Source organism: Clarias gariepinus, chromosome 11 (assembly GCF_024256425.1).
Source record: "Clarias gariepinus isolate MV-2021 ecotype Netherlands chromosome 11, CGAR_prim_01v2, whole genome shotgun sequence".
Lineage (NCBI taxonomy): Eukaryota > Metazoa > Chordata > Actinopteri > Siluriformes > Clariidae > Clarias > Clarias gariepinus.
The window spans coordinates 20,803,847-20,822,081 of NC_071110.1; the positions used below are offsets into that span (position 1 = coordinate 20,803,847).

Below are 18,235 nucleotides of genomic sequence, written 5' to 3' on the forward strand. Positions count from 1 at the left end.
TGTATAACTAGTAAAACTTTGTGGTCCCTGTATGCAAATCTATTCCAGACCTGTGCACAAAGTGAGCTCCAGGTTGGTGTTGAAGAGTTTGAGCGTCCAGCACAGAACCCTGACCTCAACCTCCACTGAAACACATCTGTGATTAACTAGAACTAATGCTCACTAATGCTCTTTTAACCGAATGAACACAAATCCACACAGACACACTCCACAATCCAGTGGAAAGCCTCCCCAGAAGAGTGGAGTTTATTATAAGAGCAAGGGGGGACTAAATCTGACTAAAACTGGATGTTCAAAAAAGCAGAAATGAGTGTATGTTTTCATAAAGTTTTAATCTCTGTGTGTGTAGAATATATTTGTGAAGAATATTGAAACAGTGGTCTAAAGTTACTCCAGATCATTATGCAGGTCTGATCTGCAACTACAGGAAATGTTTGGTTGAAGTTATTGCTGCCAAAGGAGCGTCAACTAGTTATTAAGTCCACATAAGATTTCCATCCTGCACTGTAAATGTTTACATGTTATGTTCAAGGATTCTTTATTGTCATACCAGCACACTTCCATGTTATGGTACGAAATTAGGACCCAGGTCGCATTAAAGCCACATAGATAACAAAAGAATATAAATATGAGGATGTACAGTATATATGAATATAAATAAGAGCAGTCAGAGATATATTATGCAAAAATTAAGGCATAAAATGTACATAGTGTATTGCACATTTTGTACATTGGACTTATAGGGATATACGTGTATATTCAATAAAAACATAAAGCAGACTATGTTTTTCTATTATTGTGACTTAGATGAAGATCAGAGCACAGTTAATGACCAAGTCATGGAAAACTCCACATAATCCCAAAGGGTTCACATACTTTTTCTTACAACTGTATGTATAAATCATAGGTCGATTCCCAGCCACTGGATAAAATGTTGGTCCCAAGCCTGGATAAAATGGGAGGGTTGCATCAGGAAGGGCATCCGGCATAAAACTTGTGCCAAGCTTGTATGTGCGGACTGAATGGTCCGCTTTGGCAACCCCTTGCCAGGAGCAGCCGAAAGACCAACAACATATAAAAAAAAAAATGCATATGGATCCAGACTGTCAGCCACTCTGTATACAAGTAAATGCAGAAAAAAAGTTTTTAGATTGTCTAAAAAATGGATTGTTTATTTTAGTTTAATAAAACAGACCTTCTCTTTGGCCAACCGCCAGTGTAGCAGTCTTTCCTCACTGCAGTAGGCAGGGTCATTGAACATATTAGTAGACAGCACCATCATCACCTTTTATGTCGTACCGTGAGGTAATAATGTATTTGCCAAAACATTGGCGCAGTGTGAAGAGTGGCAGTGAGTGAACAGCAAGCTGCATTCACAGGTAATAGTAGCACATGGGCATCAGGTCTGCTGGTGATTAGTTTAATGGTGATGCTGAGTAGTTTAATGGTGATGCTGAGTGTTTGGAACAGACGAGAGGGGAAATGAGGTTGCTGCTCTCAACAGTCATTTCACCTGCCTCTTTTTTCCTTTATCCTGTACACAGCTCCTCCATACAAGTCCCTGTGTACTAGATACTATAGAAACCCTCATGTATTGTTACAGACAATTTAACTTTGATGGGTTCACCTTATAAAAGTCCAGTGACATTACTGTAGTTCAAACATAATAAAGTAGCTACTTAATAATTTAAGTAGCTACTTAATAACTTAATTATTTTAATAATAAAAATGTCTAATAACTTATTAAAAAAGGCAAGACAACAACTATTTTGGCACTTGCATTTTTAATGTTTCTGTATAATTTTATTCCCAAATACAAATCTCTGTGCAGACAGATTGCTTCTGTGTCAACATATATACATATAAAGCTAGACACACAGATATTGCAACAAAGAAATCCAAGACCTTAATAAATCATAATTATTTTTCTATTTTGACTTCTCCACAGGCCTCAAAAGACTTTATGCAGACGCCTTCTGCTTTTTGTGCTTGGCAAACCATTCATCGCTTTTATCAGCAGCCATGGCCTAAAAAAGAAAGATATATGAATAAAGCACAGACATTAAGTAAACCATATGCCAAGTAAACCTCTCCAAAGTTGAATGTACAATAATAATAATAATAATAAAAAAAGAGAGTACCTTATCAAGCAATTCATTTCCATTGGGGTCAAAGGCAGACAGCTGGCGAAAAGCTTCGTCTCCCACAAAGCAAATTTCATGTCCATCCTACAGTATATAAATAGGAAGATGTTAGTGTGTTTTACTAATTAATGTATTAAGTTATTTACTGAAAAGGTTTAGTTGCTGTGGTTATTGTGAGGATCTTTGAATGGCACTGCCTTTTGTGATGAGGCTCTGCTGAGGTCTCTTAAAAAATCTATCGATGGGGAATGAATATTTTGGGGCAGAACAACCTTACCATGTTTTTGAAGCAAGTTGATGAACATGCTTACACAGGACTACTTATATAGAGTATTCAGTCTGCTGTGTTGAGCTGAATTATAAACTTGAACATTAAATGTACTTACTGTAAATCAGCAGTCAGTTGTTTTTTAACTTTACACATAACTCATGAAACACCTTTAAGTCCCTGTTTTTTTTTCTCTTTCTCACTCTTTTTTTTTATGTCCTCTCAGTTAAACTGGACAATGTTTCATATGCAAAGACTCACAGGATCAGCTAGAATAACCACTTCCACAGTCGCCTTCCCCGGAGTGTCCAGGCTGACAAGGGGTGTGAGGATCTTCTGGTTTTCCTTTTTCATCAAAGCCTCAATATTAGGCAACTTGATAGATATACATTAACAGATAAAAAGACAGGTGAGCAGTGGTGAGCAACGCTTTAGGTATATTCATCTGTTTACTAGTTTTGTCTAATATTTCACCTGTTCTCTTGGGCAAGAGAATGCAATCCTTCCAAAAGCAGTTCCATGATCCACAGAAGCCCTGATATCTTGTAGTTCCAGTTTGCACTGAAAATGATAAAAAAGTGATTTATAACTCTAACTTTTAATATGACTGTTTATACTATTTATTTTGTTGTTTGGGAAACAGCTAATACAAAAAGTTACTGAATCTGAACCACAATTGATTTTAAGTAACTAGACAGATCTTTTCAGAACAGGTATATTCCTCTTCATGGTCTAACATATACAGTACATACAGTATGTCTTGTTGATACTTTGCCACAACAAATACATTTGTACACTACCTAATAATTAAAGGACATATTTGTGCCTTAAGGCCCTTGTGAATTTTCAAAATAACAATCATATTGAAAAAGAAAATGATCTTTTTGATCTAACCTGACTGTCTGAGAATCCCATCAGTACACTTTTCTTCTCCTCACTCTTCTCTATCACTTTCATCCCCAGCAGCGAGGACCAGTAATGTACAGAACGCTGAAGGTCAGACACAGCCAAGGTGATTTTCTGAACCGCATCTTTTCCAAAACATCAAAAGTAAATTGCAAAGAAACGTTAGGATTAGCAAAGATGCTAAAAACAGAAGAATTGTTTAACTGGGAAAATGGATCCTTGTTAAATCACAATACCAGAAACTTGCACTAACTATCGTTCACATAACCATCTTTAAGAATCTTCTATCCCTATTTCGACAATATTGTCTTTGACTAAGTTTAGGAAATTGATTACAGCATCTGCAGTTAATTTCCAGTTACTGGCAAGAACTCAAGATGCTTACCACTGTCTGGCTGATCCTTGTCCAGGAGATAGAATCTATATCCACCAGGTGCTTCTGTTAAGTATAGAGCTTCTCCAACTTCAGTAAGAGGCCAGCCTATCCTCCTGGCATTACCAACAGCTTTACTTGACTGTATGGTGAAACCCTGTACAAAAAAAAATTATATGCAAAATGCATGCAGCGAATTATATGCACATCTGCTCCTCTGTTGAGTTTAGAATACATACTTATATCAATCACACACGAAAAAGATATGAAGAACAATGTTGAATTGTTATTTATTATTCCAACTAATTATAAACATACCAAAAAGTCATTGCCAAGTTTGTATTCTCCAACCCCATAATTATATGTCAGCTCTGCTACAAAGTGATCGTCCTCTGGACCAAAGCCCACCATGGTTTTACTCCATTTTCCATCATAGGGTCTGGAATAGAGAAAACCAAAAAACAATAAAATTCCATGCAGTCATTTTGATCACAGCATGCACACCGACGACTTCTGTAAGGTTTTATAATATGCTGAGAGCCCACTTATTGTACTTCCTGAATCCTTATGTGGTTCCAGATGAATATCTCTTTACTTTAAATAAACTGAGCTCTTCGTACGTAAGGCATTTGTGTGTTTGTCTGTCTTTCCTGAACAAAAGGGAGAGTTGGACTAACACACAAGAATGCATGATGTACCCGGCTGTTCGAGCCTACTGTATCCAGTAATTGTTTCAAAATGCCAGGCTGTTCGGGCCCAGCTGGTAAGTGTGTCTAAGAGCCAGGCTCTTCGCGCAGTAGGTGTGTCGAAACTTAGGCAGTAGATGTTTATAACTTCCTATTGTGAAACAATTCCAAAACTTTAACGGGGATGTTTAATGGTAATCTCTAGTATAGTATATAATCTCTATATAATCTGTCTATAATGAGTTGATGTTGTGCAATAATGTATGATCATGTGATCATGTTATTAATGGTCAAAGGTTTCCTTCTTCCTTCCATATTATTTGCTTTTAATGTGGATCTGTCAGCCATGTCAAAAAAGCTTTACCAACACATAACTCACCCATTACATGTCGCCTTACAACCTTCTTCAAACTCCTCATGGCGTAAAATCTATACATTAGAATTAAAACAATTCATGCTTTTAATAAATATCCAGGACTCTTTTTAACTATGCAATAGATAGCAAGAACTCTTGGCCTATGTTACTGCATAGTCTGACCTCACAGTGCTATTTTAGAGACACACTGACTCACCTTCATACCGAGGACATCCCTGTAAAAGACAGCTGTCTTGCCCCTGTCTCCTACTTTAAACACAAAGTGTAGAGCTCTCCTCAGCGCCATCACTCTGTTTCTCCCAGCCTTCCTCAGCTCGATTCATCAGCCTGCCTATCTATTTCTCGACGATCGATTGTAGCCACCTTCCCGTTTTTTCCTCACCACTAAGTGTCTAGCTTTCATTACAAACACGCACATTCATATTTTAACTCAAGTGTTTGTGCATTTTCAAAGCGTGTATGAGGAAAAAAAAACAATTTAAACCGCAAATTATATAAATACCCAAAATGTATTTAGTCCCGCCCATTAGTTGTGACGTCAACCCAAGGCAACAAACATGGCGGCGCGCATGAGTAGCGTGAGTCGGGGGTTTATGTTCACCTCAGAACCGGGATCAGCGCTGCTGCGCGGGTGTAGAAGCGTAATTGTAAGTTCGAGGAGGTTTATCCGAGGACTCAGGCGGAGACCCGTGGCGGTGCTTTATCCCGGTGATGGTCGTGAAACTGTCATTAAAGCACCTGGCCAAAGCGAGCAGCGCAGACATGATCCCGAGACACAGAAGAAACATCCAGACAAGACAGATGCACGGGGAATTAAAGACAAATCCTCGGAGTCGGGACAGACACGCGTGGGTGCTGGAAATCTGCCCCGAGTCGCGGTTGAGAGGTGCAGTGTGAGGGAGCAGCTCGGGGGTTTGCGGTTCGACAAAGCTCTTCCTGGAGACAAGAGACTTGCGTGAGTGTTACTGTCCTGTCCTGTCCTGTCCTGTCCATCCCTGCACCCGTCCCGGAGATGTCCCTTCGGTAGTACTGATGTGTCAGAGAATCGAACAGTCTTCGATCAGAATCAATAGACATACATCTTAATGTAGTTACATGCACATGGCAGTGCAGCTTAGCATTCATACGAGCATATATACTCAGCAAAAAAGGAAAGAAACGTCCCTTTTTCAGGACTGTGTATTTCAACAATAATGTTGTAAAAATCCAAATAACTTTACAGATCTTCATTGTAAAGGGTTTAAACAATGTTTTCCATGCATGTTCAATTAACCATAATCAATTAATTAACATGCACCTGTGGAATGGTCGTTAAGACCTTAACAGCTTACAGAAAGTAGGCATTTAAGGTCACAGTTCTAAAAACGCAGGACACTAAAGAGACTTGTCTACCGACTGTGAAAAACACCCAAAGAAAGATGCCCAGGGTCCCTGCTCATCTGCGTGAACGTGCATTAGGCATGCTGCAGGGAGGCGTGAGGACTGCTGATGTGGCCAGGGCCATAAATTGCCATGTCCGCACTGTGAGACGCCTAAGACAGCGCTACAGGGAGACAGGAAGGACAGCTGATCATTCTCGCAGTGGAAGACCACGTGTAACAACACCTGCACAGGATTGGTACATCCGAATATCACACCTGCGTGACAGGTACAGGATGGCCACAACAACTGCCCGAGTCACACCAGGAACACACAATCCCTCCATCAGTGCTCAGACTGTCCGCAATAGGCAGTCCATGAGGAGGAGATGCACTGCAGTACTTCAAGCAGCTGGTGGCCACACCAGATACTGACTGGTACTTTTGATTTTGAGCCTCCCTTTATTCAGGGACACATTGTGAAACATTTTTATGTTATGTCTTATGGTGTTGACTCTTTTAGTGTTCATACAAATATTTACACATTAAGTTTACTGAAAGTAAAAACAGTTGAAAGTCAGAGGACGTTTTTTTTTTTTTTGCTGAGTATATGCGTCAGATCTTAGAAAATGCAAGAACTAAATAAAAAGAGCTGTAATTCCCATCACTACCTCTTAACAGAAGCGGTTTATACTGTGGTCAGCTCTCTCACTCTCACTCTTTCTTAGTTACAGTATTGAACATGTTTACAATTATAAAAGCTCTCCTACCTTTAACCCTATATATAAACTGATCATTATGACTTTATAACCACTAACATGAAGTGAAGGCCATTTATCACCAACTGTACAAATAGACTGGTGACAGGATCATAGGCATCCAAACCCCATCTGATTATCATGATCACCCAAGGCCCATCATGGTCTTCATGAAGCCATCAGATAGGCATGGATGGAGCGAGTGACAAAAGACTACTGAAGGCGTCTTTTTGACTTTTAGCCATAGGAAAACGACTAAAAACTGTATAACTGTATAGTAAGTAACCAAAATGGGTGGCATGAATCTCAACATAATGTTTTAAATGTATTGTATTCATATAGTGAAAAAGACTGCTGGAGCACATCATCATGTTGCTGAAGGTCTCTTCTGCTCTTAGTACCAAAAGTGTAAAACATTAAATTGTTATGCCAACCTCGTATCTCCCCGCCCCAGGAAAATGGTGAGCATCGCCCGCTCCACATCGTTCAGAGAGCAGGAGGGTAAAGTACTGCTGGAGGGAAAGCGTTTGATCTCTGACGCCCTGGCTGCAGGAGCATCTCCTCAGGTGCTGTTCTTCAGCAGACTGGAGCGCCTGCGGGAGCTTCCTCTGGACAAACTGGGCCAGGCGTCTTTGGTCAAGGTCAAATTTGAGGACATCAAGATCTGGTCTGATCTGGTCACTCCACAGGGCGTTATTGGTGAGTAGCTGTGCAATTTTTGTCTGTTATTATTTTATCTAATTTTTTACTTAGTTTAGACTATATTTAAAATCACAGTTTAAATGTGTTTTAATATCTAATGTTTGTATGAAAAGAGCTCAAAGGGATTTGCATCCAATCTAAGGTCATTTATAGATGGTCTTTAAAAGGTCATATACATAAATAAATATGTATACTCCTTATTATCATATAAACAAAATTGAGTTGTTGTTGTTGTAAAACTGAGTCTCCAGTGGCACTTTGTAAGAGTCAGTGAGATTTCCACCACTGGAGAATCTTCATGATTAAAGATCCTGCAGTTATTAACAGAAAAGAGACACTGCTTTAGGAAAGCTATCTTATAGCCGATACGTGATAACAGGAACTTTTTTGGCAAAATGTTCCATGATATTAAAAATACCTATAAATGGTTTAAAAGTGTGGTATCTTATTGTTTAATAAATTAAAACTTTTAATTGTTGGCAAATGAGAGACTTTAGGACACATTAATGTCTATTTCATGCCAGACTGCATCTGTTGATCATTTTCATGGGCTAGAGTGAGTGAAGATGAATATAACATGCAGATCTGTGAGACACTGGATTGTCCTGTGAGTAAGAAAGCTGATGGAGATGGGGAAAAAAACAGATACACAAGTAAATTTTGGGCTGGCCAAAAACATTAGTCATTTAGATTTTTTTTTATTGAATGATTTGCTGTATATATTTAATTATGAATTAGATGTTCCTCAGGGCAGTACTAGTGTATACCATAAAACACAAAGTAAAAACTTATGTAAGATAAAAAAAAAGTTTGAACAAACTTTTTTCATTCATCAAAGACATGACCGAACAACATTTTCGATTCACCTGCATTAAATATAATCATGTTTTCGAGATCTCTGTCCATCTGTCCTATCATTAAATGACATTAAATCTATTGGATGCGTTCAAGCCAAATTGAGACTTTTAGTTAACCTTAAATTAAACATTTGTATGGTGAAACATTTAAGAGAAGCCTGTATGTCTGTGAAAGACGATGCTGGCTGAGGTGGCTCGAAGCTCACTGTAGTTGTTCCGGTGAACATTTAGTGAGTGGAACACCTAATCCTTAAAAATCAACAGATAACTTGCCGCCAACTTGTGCAAGAGATGCATCTGTCTGTGTGAACTGTACACACAACCATTCACGAACACCACTTGCACATTATGGGAGCTCGGCTGGGAGTTACTGCCACGACACCTGTATAGTGCTGACCTTGCTCCAAGCCATTTCCACATGTTTGGTCCATTTAAGGAGTTCCTGGGAGGCCAGCAATTCAGATGTAACGTTGGCAACACCTTCCTTTCTGTCTAAAGTATACACCACTTTAGTATTTGAGGCATACCAAGTAATAACAGGAACAACTAGACTTTGACAACTATGGAAAGCTAAAACAGAAATACTTGATTTTAATTTCTTTTTGCATGCATAAATATTATGATAAAATTTTGAATTTTTACCACAAGCCTTTTTTTTTTTTATTTACCATTTCCTTTTCATGTCTGTGAGAATGGCTTCCTCTCTAACTTTTTTTCAATTTTTTTTTGGTAGCCATATTCTCAAAGCCAGCTCAATCTCAGCTCACCTTCCCCAAAGATCTTCGTCTCCAGTCCGTCCCCTTGTTCCTTATTTGTGATAACGTGCGAGACCCGGGGAGCCTGGGTACCATCCTGCGCTGTGCTGCTGCAGCCGGGTGCGATCGTGTCCTCCTTACTCAAGGTACTTCTGTGTGTGTGTTTAGTCTCTAAACACTTTCACATGTTTGTCCAAATCTAATTTGTCTTTCCTCTCCCAGGCTGCGTGGATCCGTGGGAGCCGAAGGTCCTGCGTGCTGCAATGGGAGCCCATTTCCGTCTGCCCGTATTCTCTGGTTTGAACTGGGACTCTGTATCCGAGCATTTACCGACGCCTGTGAATGTCCACATTGCGGACGATGCAAGCAGGAACACGAGGGGAAGTGACACAGATGTACAAACATCTGGAAAGTTTTGTGATAATGCCGTCTTGGAAGAGTACACAGAGTCAGACTCTGATGAATCTGATGATGAACTGTCTCTTCCATGCATAGAACCCAAGGTGTATCACGAGAACTGGGCACAGAGAAACACCGCTCTCGTGATTAGTGGTGATTCACTCGGACTGAGCCTGGAGGCTCTTCAGCTGGCTGAGGAAACAGATGGTTATAAACTCATTGTTCCTAGAGCTCCAGGAGTGGACGGTCTGAATTCAGCCATGATGGCTAGTATCCTGCTATTTGAAGGGCGCAGGCAGTTAATGAAATTTACACAGAAAGCAAGAAGGGCAAAATCAAGCATCCGCTGATCTGTAGTTCTTTATTACAGCTCTATATTTTAATGCAATATTAAACAGGCCAAGGCTTTGGAATAAAAAGCTCTGTGCAACATTTTTGAGAGTTTTCATCCACTCTTTTTAATTTTTTTTTTCACAGTGAGTCCAGAGTCTGTGCACCCTTATGTTGAACATGTTATATGGCTCCTAATAACTAATACCCCCTTAGAAACGGCTATAAAGGCGACAATAAGACCCACTGAGGTGCACTTTCCCTTACCAGTTATAACACAGAAGGCAGGTGCGATACACATAATAGGCTGAAACAACTGATCGATCAATCAATCTAAAGCTCGCTGATTATATGTGATGACTACATGTAATCTACTCTATATAAGATAGATTTAGGTTATCTGTTTCGGGTTTTTTTTCCAGAGCCGCAGGACTGTGTTGAACTGAACATGCAGACAATAACCAGTAACCCCAGCAACACTAAGCTGCTCTTAAGATGGAACGTTCAGCTACTTGGCATTTGTGAAAATGTGCACATGTGCTGTAAACCATCACTCACTTTCAGTAGGTGATTTATTCTGGTTTATTTTTAAATGCAGATGGATGTTATCCCAGAAACCTTGTGCATGAGGCATGGATGGAAAACCAATCAGTGCAGAGCACAACACACACACTGCTTTGTAGATTTAGACAAAGAACCATTTAACCATTCCATTTACAGTCATCTTCATAAGAAGTTGGAAAAAACTCTTTATGGATAGGGTAATAACCTGTTTTGGTTTAAAATCTTTCATATAACTTTTTCTTTTATATGCCAAAAGGTTAAAGAGAACCATACAAGACCTTGGTCTCAAGGTCTGTCTCTAGGAAAGTACTTTCTTGACAATCCTAAATCAAATCATCATTTCATTACTGTAGTGGGATATGCATGTAAGAAGAGTGCCTTAAATTCTGTTCCTGAAATGAAGAAATGCATTTAATACCAGATGAGACGAGACACAGGACTGAGACAGTCAGTTTTAATGGCCAGGGTTTCTCAGCAGAAACACAATGACGGAGAGACAAAAGCTGTACACTAATGAATGCCTACATTTAGAGTGGAAACTTGGTAAATGCTATTGTATGCCTTCGAAATTGGACTGCTTTTTATTAAATGGGACCTTCACAGAAAATCCACAGAAGTGTACTGGAATTGGAGAAAAAAAAAAATGTTGCAGCAAATATCAAGAATCAGCACCGATAAGGACAGAAGACGTGCAGCCTATTCTTGCTGCAGTCCCTAGAAATGCACCAGGAATTTTCTTACTGTAAGCATTTATGTGAGAATAAAAGACATGTCTTATTCATATTTAATAAAATTAAACAAGTTTTTTTTTTATCCAAGTGTACTCTGGGGTTTCATTTGCATTCTGAGACATGACATGTACTGCCACATCAGAATCATCTTTTCATGAGATTTCACCATCCAGGCTGTAAGTATGCAAGGCACCACAGGAGAGAAAGGAGGGCTTCCGGGATGTGGGGTAGGTGTTTGTGGGGTTTGTTTAAAAAAAAAAAAAAAAAAAAAAAAAGTCAGTACAAAGTGAAGCATGTCAGAGTCTTACAGGAGGACTGAAGGGAAGTGATGGGAGATACTGGTACTACCGTCCAGCTTTATATCGGCTCTGGTTTGAGTTTCTCGGCTAGAAAGTCACTGACAAACTGCTCCACCACGGCCGGCGTGATCTCCTCAACGTCTTTGACGTACTTGGCGCGGGCTGACATATCCAGGATGGTGAGCAGTGGCGCCGCCTCAGGCAGGTTGGTATAATCCCGCAGAGAGTCGCTCATGTCGTCCTGCGGGCACATTAGAAAACGGTCAGTGGTCTTCCCTGCAAAAAGGTTTACATTTTCTATAAGGACAAGATTAAACTATATAACTTAAACCTAATATAAACTCAATCAAATCAGCACAGAAACACTGCTCTTGTTTTCTTAAGGTCTCCTGTTTGCTCATACAGAAAATTATATTGCGGTTATTATGGCAAATATTAAAATTGTGATGTAAAGTGTGATATGTAACAATTAAATGAATCACTAAGTTTTTATCCAGCCTAACAGCATATAATGGCACAAATCATATTACATTTACATTGTTTTATACTATTGGTACTCTATACTACTAGTACAAATAACCAAATTTACACTAAGTATTCGCTCTCCTTCATGCATATGAACTTGAGTAACATCCAATTCTTAATCCATAGGGTTTAATATGATGTTGGCCCACTCTTTGTGGCTATAACAGCTTCAAATCTTCTGGGAAGGCTTTCCACAAGGTTTAGAATTTATTACCATTCTTCCAGAAGTGCATTTGACACTGATGTTGTCAGACACTGATGTTGGATGAGAAGGCCTGGCTCGCAGACTCTATTTCATTCCAAAAGAGTTTTATTAGATTAAGGTCAGGATTCTGTGCAGTCAAGTTCTTCCATGTCCTTATGGCCAGTCAAGCTCATCCATGTCCTTATGTACCTTGCTCTGTAATAGGGACAGGGGTAGCTCAGCGGTTAAGGCATTGGACTACGGTTCAGAAGATCCCAGGTTCAAACCCCACAACCACCAAGTTGCCACTGTTGGGCCCTTGAGCAAGGCCCTTAACCCTCAACTGCTCAGATGTATAATGAGATAAAAATGTAAGTCGCTCTGTATAAGAGCGTCTGCCAAATGCCTAAATGTAAATGTACACTGGTGCACAGTCATTTTGGAACAAGAAGGGGCCGTCCCCAAACTATTAGAGTATTAAATTGTCTAAAATTTCTTGGTATGCATTAAGAATTCCTTTTACTGGAACTAAGGGTCCGAGCCCAGCTCCGAACTTTACATTTGGCACAAAGCAGTCAGACAAGTATCGCTCTCCAGGAAACCGCCAAACCCAGACTTGTCCATCGGTTTGCCAGGGAGAAGCGTGGCGTGCTTTACACCACTGCATCTGATGCTTTGTATTGTACGCAGTGATGTAAGGCTTGTATGGCTTGTATTCAGTAGAAGCAGTCACATGCCTGCAGTAGGTGCTCGATTTTATACACTGTAACCATGATGGAAGTGATTGGAACACCTGAATTCAATGATTTGGATGGGTCAGTAAATACTTCTGGCAATATAATGAACATACATAAATATATAGAAAACTAATTAAATTAATGGTAATCTGTAAAATAGAGGTTTCTAAAAGCTGCACTCATTGTATGCGTCAGGAATAGCAGGTTGTCTGAGGTATTCCCATGACTGGTCAAGTGTGTTCATTAGTTTAAAATTCCTCTTTGCTAACAGCACGTGTGTGCGCCACATCTTTCGATAAGTAATAAATAATAGCATGAGTGATTTACTTCTGTGTCTCAACGCATCTGTATATGAATATACATATAGAAATATGAATACAAATATAAATCCAATATTCAGTACTGACTGATCTTATAGCAGTTTGTAGTTCAGTTTTGTAGTGCAGTTCTGTAAGGATACAGCATGTTCATTTTTCTTTACAGTTTTAATTCATGGAAATATGTGCTGTAACCACCTGTGAAGTCTTCTGATTATCAGTAAAACTGAATCAAAGCTCTTCCTTTGAAGCAGCATTTAGAGCTTTGATAAGTAACAATCAAAGGAGACTTTGTGGCCAGAACTTTAAAGCAGTGAGGAGTCACACAGGGCTCAGTGTTTTCTCTCATTAGATCCTGCATGGCAGTTGGGAGACGGTTCGCTTTCTTCTCTCTGCCCCCAGCAGGAAAAAACAGGAGGAGGTAAAAAAAACATGGTTCCCCTCTGAGCAAGATCTAACAGCCTACTGAGCAGAAAAAAACCCTGAGATGCAACACACTGAGTGCAAATGTGTGTGTGTGTATTCTCAAACTAGAGAGAATATATTTTAAATGTCTTTTCATGCATTTTTCTTTATATCTACTTTGACTTTCCTCTGTTTGATGACACTGAATATACAGATCTTTAAGTCTAAACCAGAGGGGCAGCTAGTAGAGAAAAAGCTATCAGCAATATATAAGATATAATCCCAGTAAAACTGAACTGATATTCCTTCTGAATGATTACATGTCTTATCTCACGTTCGGCCACTGCATGCAACCTCGAGTTAAACATAGACAATTAAGTGTCCTTTTCTGCTTACACTGCTAACCTGACACACTCTTGTTAATTCCGTCCTTACAGTATCAGAAGGAGTTCCCACTCAGGTGTTTGCTCAGTCTTGTCATCTCAAGACTACGGTACTGCAATTCGCTCCTGCCACGCTCGCTGTTGTGTGCGAGGTTCCTATGCGACCTCTAAAACTTATCCAAAATGCTGCTTCATGACTTGTCTTCAAGCTTTCCAAATTCTCCCACACCACCCCATTACTTTAATTCCTGCACTGGTCTACTGTAGCTGCTGCATCAGATTTAAAACTCTGATGTTTGCCTATAAGGCCTCGAACGGCTATGTGTCAAAGTATCATCCACATGAATGTCAGGACCGAAGGTTACCCAGCAGAACATCGTTCAAAGCATCACACTGCCTCTGCTGGCTTGCCATCTTCCCTCCACTGCCAGGCCAAAGCAGATACCACACCCCGCACTGCACCACTCTCCCTCCGATCAATCTAGTACTGCTTGACTGGTCTCACTTTCTCTCAGAGTACGTGGAAGGCATGAGTCAAGACTCTTCTCTCTTCTGTGGAAGGCATGTGTCGCAATCTTCCTCTAGATCCATGGTTCCCAACCTGGGGTCCACGCCCCCTCAAGGGGGCGCCAAATATCCCAGGGGATATTTGGCGCCCCTCTAAAGACCCAGGGGATGTGCGAGCCTTTGTCTGCTCTGAGGCGCTGATGTCAGAATTAGATTGCACATATTCAATAAGATCATCATCACACACTTGTAGGTTCTGGTATAGACATCTGAACAGTCACTGCCAGGCTTCAAACGACGTCTAAAGACCCACCTTTTCCTTTAGTGTACTTAAATTTATATATATATTTTAAAAAATGGTGTTTACGACTAGTGGTACCGATTGTCAGTAATGAAGTGAAGCAATATAAGGATGTATTTAATGATTGAGAATTCAAAGCACTTATGTAAAAATATATCATATGGCCAAAAGGAGACCCGTCCATCACACCTTTATTTATCCATTTAGTTATCCAAATGACACCCTCCTTTCCTCCACTATTCTGGGATCGCTTTCCCCTAGATTTTGGAGCATGGCTCTGTGAATGTGTGTTTATTTAGCATCACGGGCCTTAGTGAGCTCAGGACCTGATGTTGGGTGAGGAGGTTTGAGATGCAGTTGATGGTTCGGTTTATTCCAAAAGGTGCTCATGTGGGCTTTATGTCAGTCTTAAAACACCGAAACCATTATGGATTTTGCTTTATGTGCAGGGGAACCATTTTGCTGGTTGTATAGTCTGAGTAAAGGGAAGATTAAATGCTGGTCTGAGTTTGTCTAGACTGACTGTGTTTATATGCATTAGCATCTAAATAGGAGATGAAGTCTGTTCGTCCACATACTTTTGGCTATATAATGCATATATTAAATGAAATCAATATCTTACATGCACATCTCATTCCCCTCTCACATTCATCCCTTTTGAATATGGGAACATATGTTGAAAGCGTTATAATTCCAACAGCCACCAGATGGCGGTGAAATAAAAGCCTGATTATTAAAACATTTCAGTTTGTCCATTCCAGCTCTGACTTCATACCAATGAAACCATGAGCTAGTCCACGTAGCAGTAAGTGCATTAAACCACACAATCTGATCTCAAGCTTGTAAAGGAACTACATTACTGTTATTTTACCTAAAAAGGACAAAAAATGTGGGCATGGACAAGGTGACATTCTTGCTATTGTTATTGTTCCACAACTGCTTACAGATGGATCAGACCCACTTTAGTTTAAACAACCAGACAAAAGAGCGACCGACCTCACTGCTGACCTACAGATTCATTTTCTACTGCTTACAAAATCTCCTGACATGTTTGTTTCAGTGACAACAGAAAGCTCGATGGAAAGTAAGACGGCCATGTAGTGCTGATGATTAGACACTTCCTGTAATCTGGCAGTGAGAGAAGAAACAACATCAGGCAGGAGGGAAGCTACGACATTACTCATAATCGCTTCCTTTTCCAGTCCAGATGGAGACTATTGTCCTCTGGAAAAAAAAAATCTCTGGAATTCACGTCACTGGATTGCAAACAAAAAAACAAACAAAAAAGGGCGCAAAACTTCTACAATTCAGTGTAAATGCTCTAAAGCTGAGGCTCGGCAGAAGAAACATGAAATCCATCTTGTGCTTCACGCCTCTCTGATAAGAGGAGATTACATCTTGCAGGCTGCCTTTCTTCCTCCGCTGAGCCATGCGTCTTCTTTTTGCACAGCTGCAATGCATGTATAAACTGCTTTTCAGACATATACAGCGTGAACAAACACCCACACTGCCAACCTGACTGTCGCAGTGATCTATGGCTGCCTGCTGTCTCATAACGAGATAAAGGTCCACGCAGTTTCTGGATCATGACAGCCACACAATGTGAAGTTTCTTCTGTTTACTGTAGCTTTCCCAAGAATCTGATAAACCAAGCACATTCAACCGTACAAATCAAGTCTGGCTTTAGTATACTGTATATACAGTATACACACATACACAGACAGGAAGCTGATTAAAGGAAAAAGCCAGAGTAATTCTGCTGGACCATCACAAGTCATGAGAACACACATCAGATGATGCTCACCAACCACTATCTTCAAAACACTAAGTGAGCCACTTCCAGAGACACGTAGAAGCTGTTCTGGAATTTTTGTGCTTTCATTTTTTCAGGAACTCTGACTGTAGGTTTAATAGCGTTCCTGGTTGCTTAAAACATTTCTGACTCATCAAGGAATCGACTGCACCAGAGCTTTAAGGATGTGCTGTGGCATCAAGACGTTAGCAGCAGATCCTTTAGGTGATGTAAGTTGTGAGGTACATCTCACGTCCAGCACATCCCACAAAGGCTCAGGTTGAGATCTGGACAATTTGGAGGTTAAGTCAACACATTAAACTCATCCACATGAATGTCAGGACCCAAGGTTACCCAGCAGAACATCGGCCAAAGCATCACACTGCCTCCGCTGGCTTGCCTTCTTCCCACAGTCCTGTTGCATCCTGTTGCCTTTTCTTCCCCAGGTAAGTGACACGCACACCCGCAATTTACTTACTTTTTCATTGTAGTAAAATCCTTCTATTCTATTCTATTCTATTCTATCTTTTCTTTTTAGGTCAAGGACAGTCTTTTGTCTGTAGCTAAGCAGCCCCGTCATGTCTAAAGGTCATGTCTAATGTATTAATAACATGAAATATTCCTTTAATTTACTCAATCAAAACAAACACAAAAAGAACACCAGGGCATTTCAGGCACACATTCACATACATCACTGGTCCTGACATGCAGCATCTGGTCAGTGATCTGCAGGCTACACTGTCACATGTTCACTTCAGTAGACAGGCTATTCTACTATTCACAGTGGATCTGCTGGTATAAACACAGACATTATTTAGAAGCTGAAGCCCTACAGGCCTACTGCCTGCACATAAATAGCACAGGCGTTTGTACAGTGGTCTACAGTGTATGCATGTATAGTCCGTGTGTGTGTGTGTGTGTGTGTGTGTGTGTGTGTGTGTGTGTGTGTGTGTGTGTGAGTGTGTGCAGCTGGTATCAGTTTACAGCAAGAGTATGAACTTCGCTGCCAGGCCGTCACTGATACTACTGAAACTTAAACCATAAGAAGAGTGACATAACGTACGGAGGAGGTGAGAGAGAGAGAGAAAGTGAGAGAGAGAGAGACCCTCAGCTACCCATTCCATGCCATTAGATAGCTACACTCTCATACAACCACACTGTCAGACTCTTAGTCGCTCAGGAAAAAAGTGCTGTGGTTCAAATGATCACATCAATCTTCTATTATGAAGTCTCAATCTGGTTCTCTCATGCCAATTCCAAAAGAGTGAGTTGCAGGTCTCTTATAAAAACCACATGGTCAAACACACACACAACCACATACAGTACAAATGGACACACACACACACACACACACACACACACACACACACCTCTCCTGCCACAAAAAAGAGCAGCGGGGTTTCCTCATCCTTGGCTTTGTACTTGGCCATGATCTTCTCAGCAATTGGCTGGATGAGCTCTTTTGCTGGCTCCAGCTCGCCCTCCTCCTCTGCGTCTGAAACAGAGAGAGTGTGAGGGAGAGAGAGGGAGAGAGGGAGAGAGAGAGAGGGAGAGGGAGAGGGAGAGAGAGGGGGAGGA

At 40.4% G+C, this 18,235-nt stretch overlaps 3 protein-coding genes across 3 annotated transcripts in view; 1 reads left to right on the forward strand and 2 right to left on the reverse strand.

The window, feature by feature from the left end:
* Positions 1–1,765: 1,765 nt before the first annotated feature.
* On the reverse strand, positions 1,766–5,203 carry glod4 (glyoxalase domain containing 4). Its single transcript, XM_053507022.1, has 9 exons — positions 4,950–5,203; positions 4,757–4,806; positions 4,010–4,130; positions 3,704–3,848; positions 3,307–3,443; positions 2,887–2,973; positions 2,674–2,787; positions 2,142–2,228; positions 1,766–2,027 (listed from the first exon to the last, which is right to left on the reverse strand). Exons 1-9 carry the CDS (start codon positions 5,037–5,039, stop codon positions 1,962–1,964), a joined length of 897 nt encoding a protein of 298 aa, XP_053362997.1. The 5' UTR covers positions 5,040–5,203; the 3' UTR covers positions 1,766–1,961.
* A 75-nt stretch (positions 5,204–5,278) lies between these two features.
* Positions 5,279–10,016, forward strand: mrm3a (mitochondrial rRNA methyltransferase 3a). Its single transcript, XM_053507020.1, has 4 exons — positions 5,279–5,708; positions 7,324–7,568; positions 9,162–9,329; positions 9,406–10,016. The coding sequence occupies exons 1-4, from the start codon at positions 5,311–5,313 to the stop codon at positions 9,930–9,932; spliced, it is 1,338 nt and encodes a 445-aa protein (XP_053362995.1). The 5' UTR covers positions 5,279–5,310; the 3' UTR covers positions 9,933–10,016.
* Positions 10,017–10,916: 900 nt separating this feature from the next.
* The window catches only part of nxn (nucleoredoxin), a 68,516-nt gene continuing 61,197 nt past the window's right edge, over positions 10,917–18,235 (reverse strand). The window contains exons 7-8 of the mRNA XM_053507021.1: positions 18,028–18,152; positions 10,917–11,747 (exon numbers count right to left, since the gene is read on the reverse strand). Coding sequence (XP_053362996.1) covers positions 11,565–11,747; positions 18,028–18,152 — 308 coding nt within the window. The 3' untranslated portion in view covers positions 10,917–11,564. The remainder of the gene's footprint in view (positions 11,748–18,027; positions 18,153–18,235) is intronic.

Bases quoted from the DNA above. Each gene is read 5' to 3' on its own strand.
- glod4 (XM_053507022.1), bottom strand. From the start codon at position 5,039: ATGGCGCTGAGGAGAGCTCTACACTTTGTGTTTAAAGTAGGAGACAGG. The intron at 4,131-4,756 runs GTGAGTTATGTG...TCTCTATTCCAG, and splicing joins TGTAAGGCGACATGTAATGG to ACCCTATGATGGAAAATGGA. The intron at 3,444-3,703 runs GTAAGCATCTTG...GTTTTGGAAAAG, and splicing joins CAAGGATCAGCCAGACAGTG to ATGCGGTTCAGAAAATCACC.
- mrm3a (XM_053507020.1), top strand. From the start codon at position 5,311: ATGGCGGCGCGCATGAGTAGCGTGAGTCGGGGGTTTATGTTCACCTCA. The intron at 7,569-9,161 runs GTGAGTAGCTGT...TTTTTTTGGTAG, and splicing joins CACTCCACAGGGCGTTATTG to CCATATTCTCAAAGCCAGCT. The intron at 9,330-9,405 runs GTACTTCTGTGT...TTCCTCTCCCAG, and splicing joins TCGTGTCCTCCTTACTCAAG to GCTGCGTGGATCCGTGGGAG.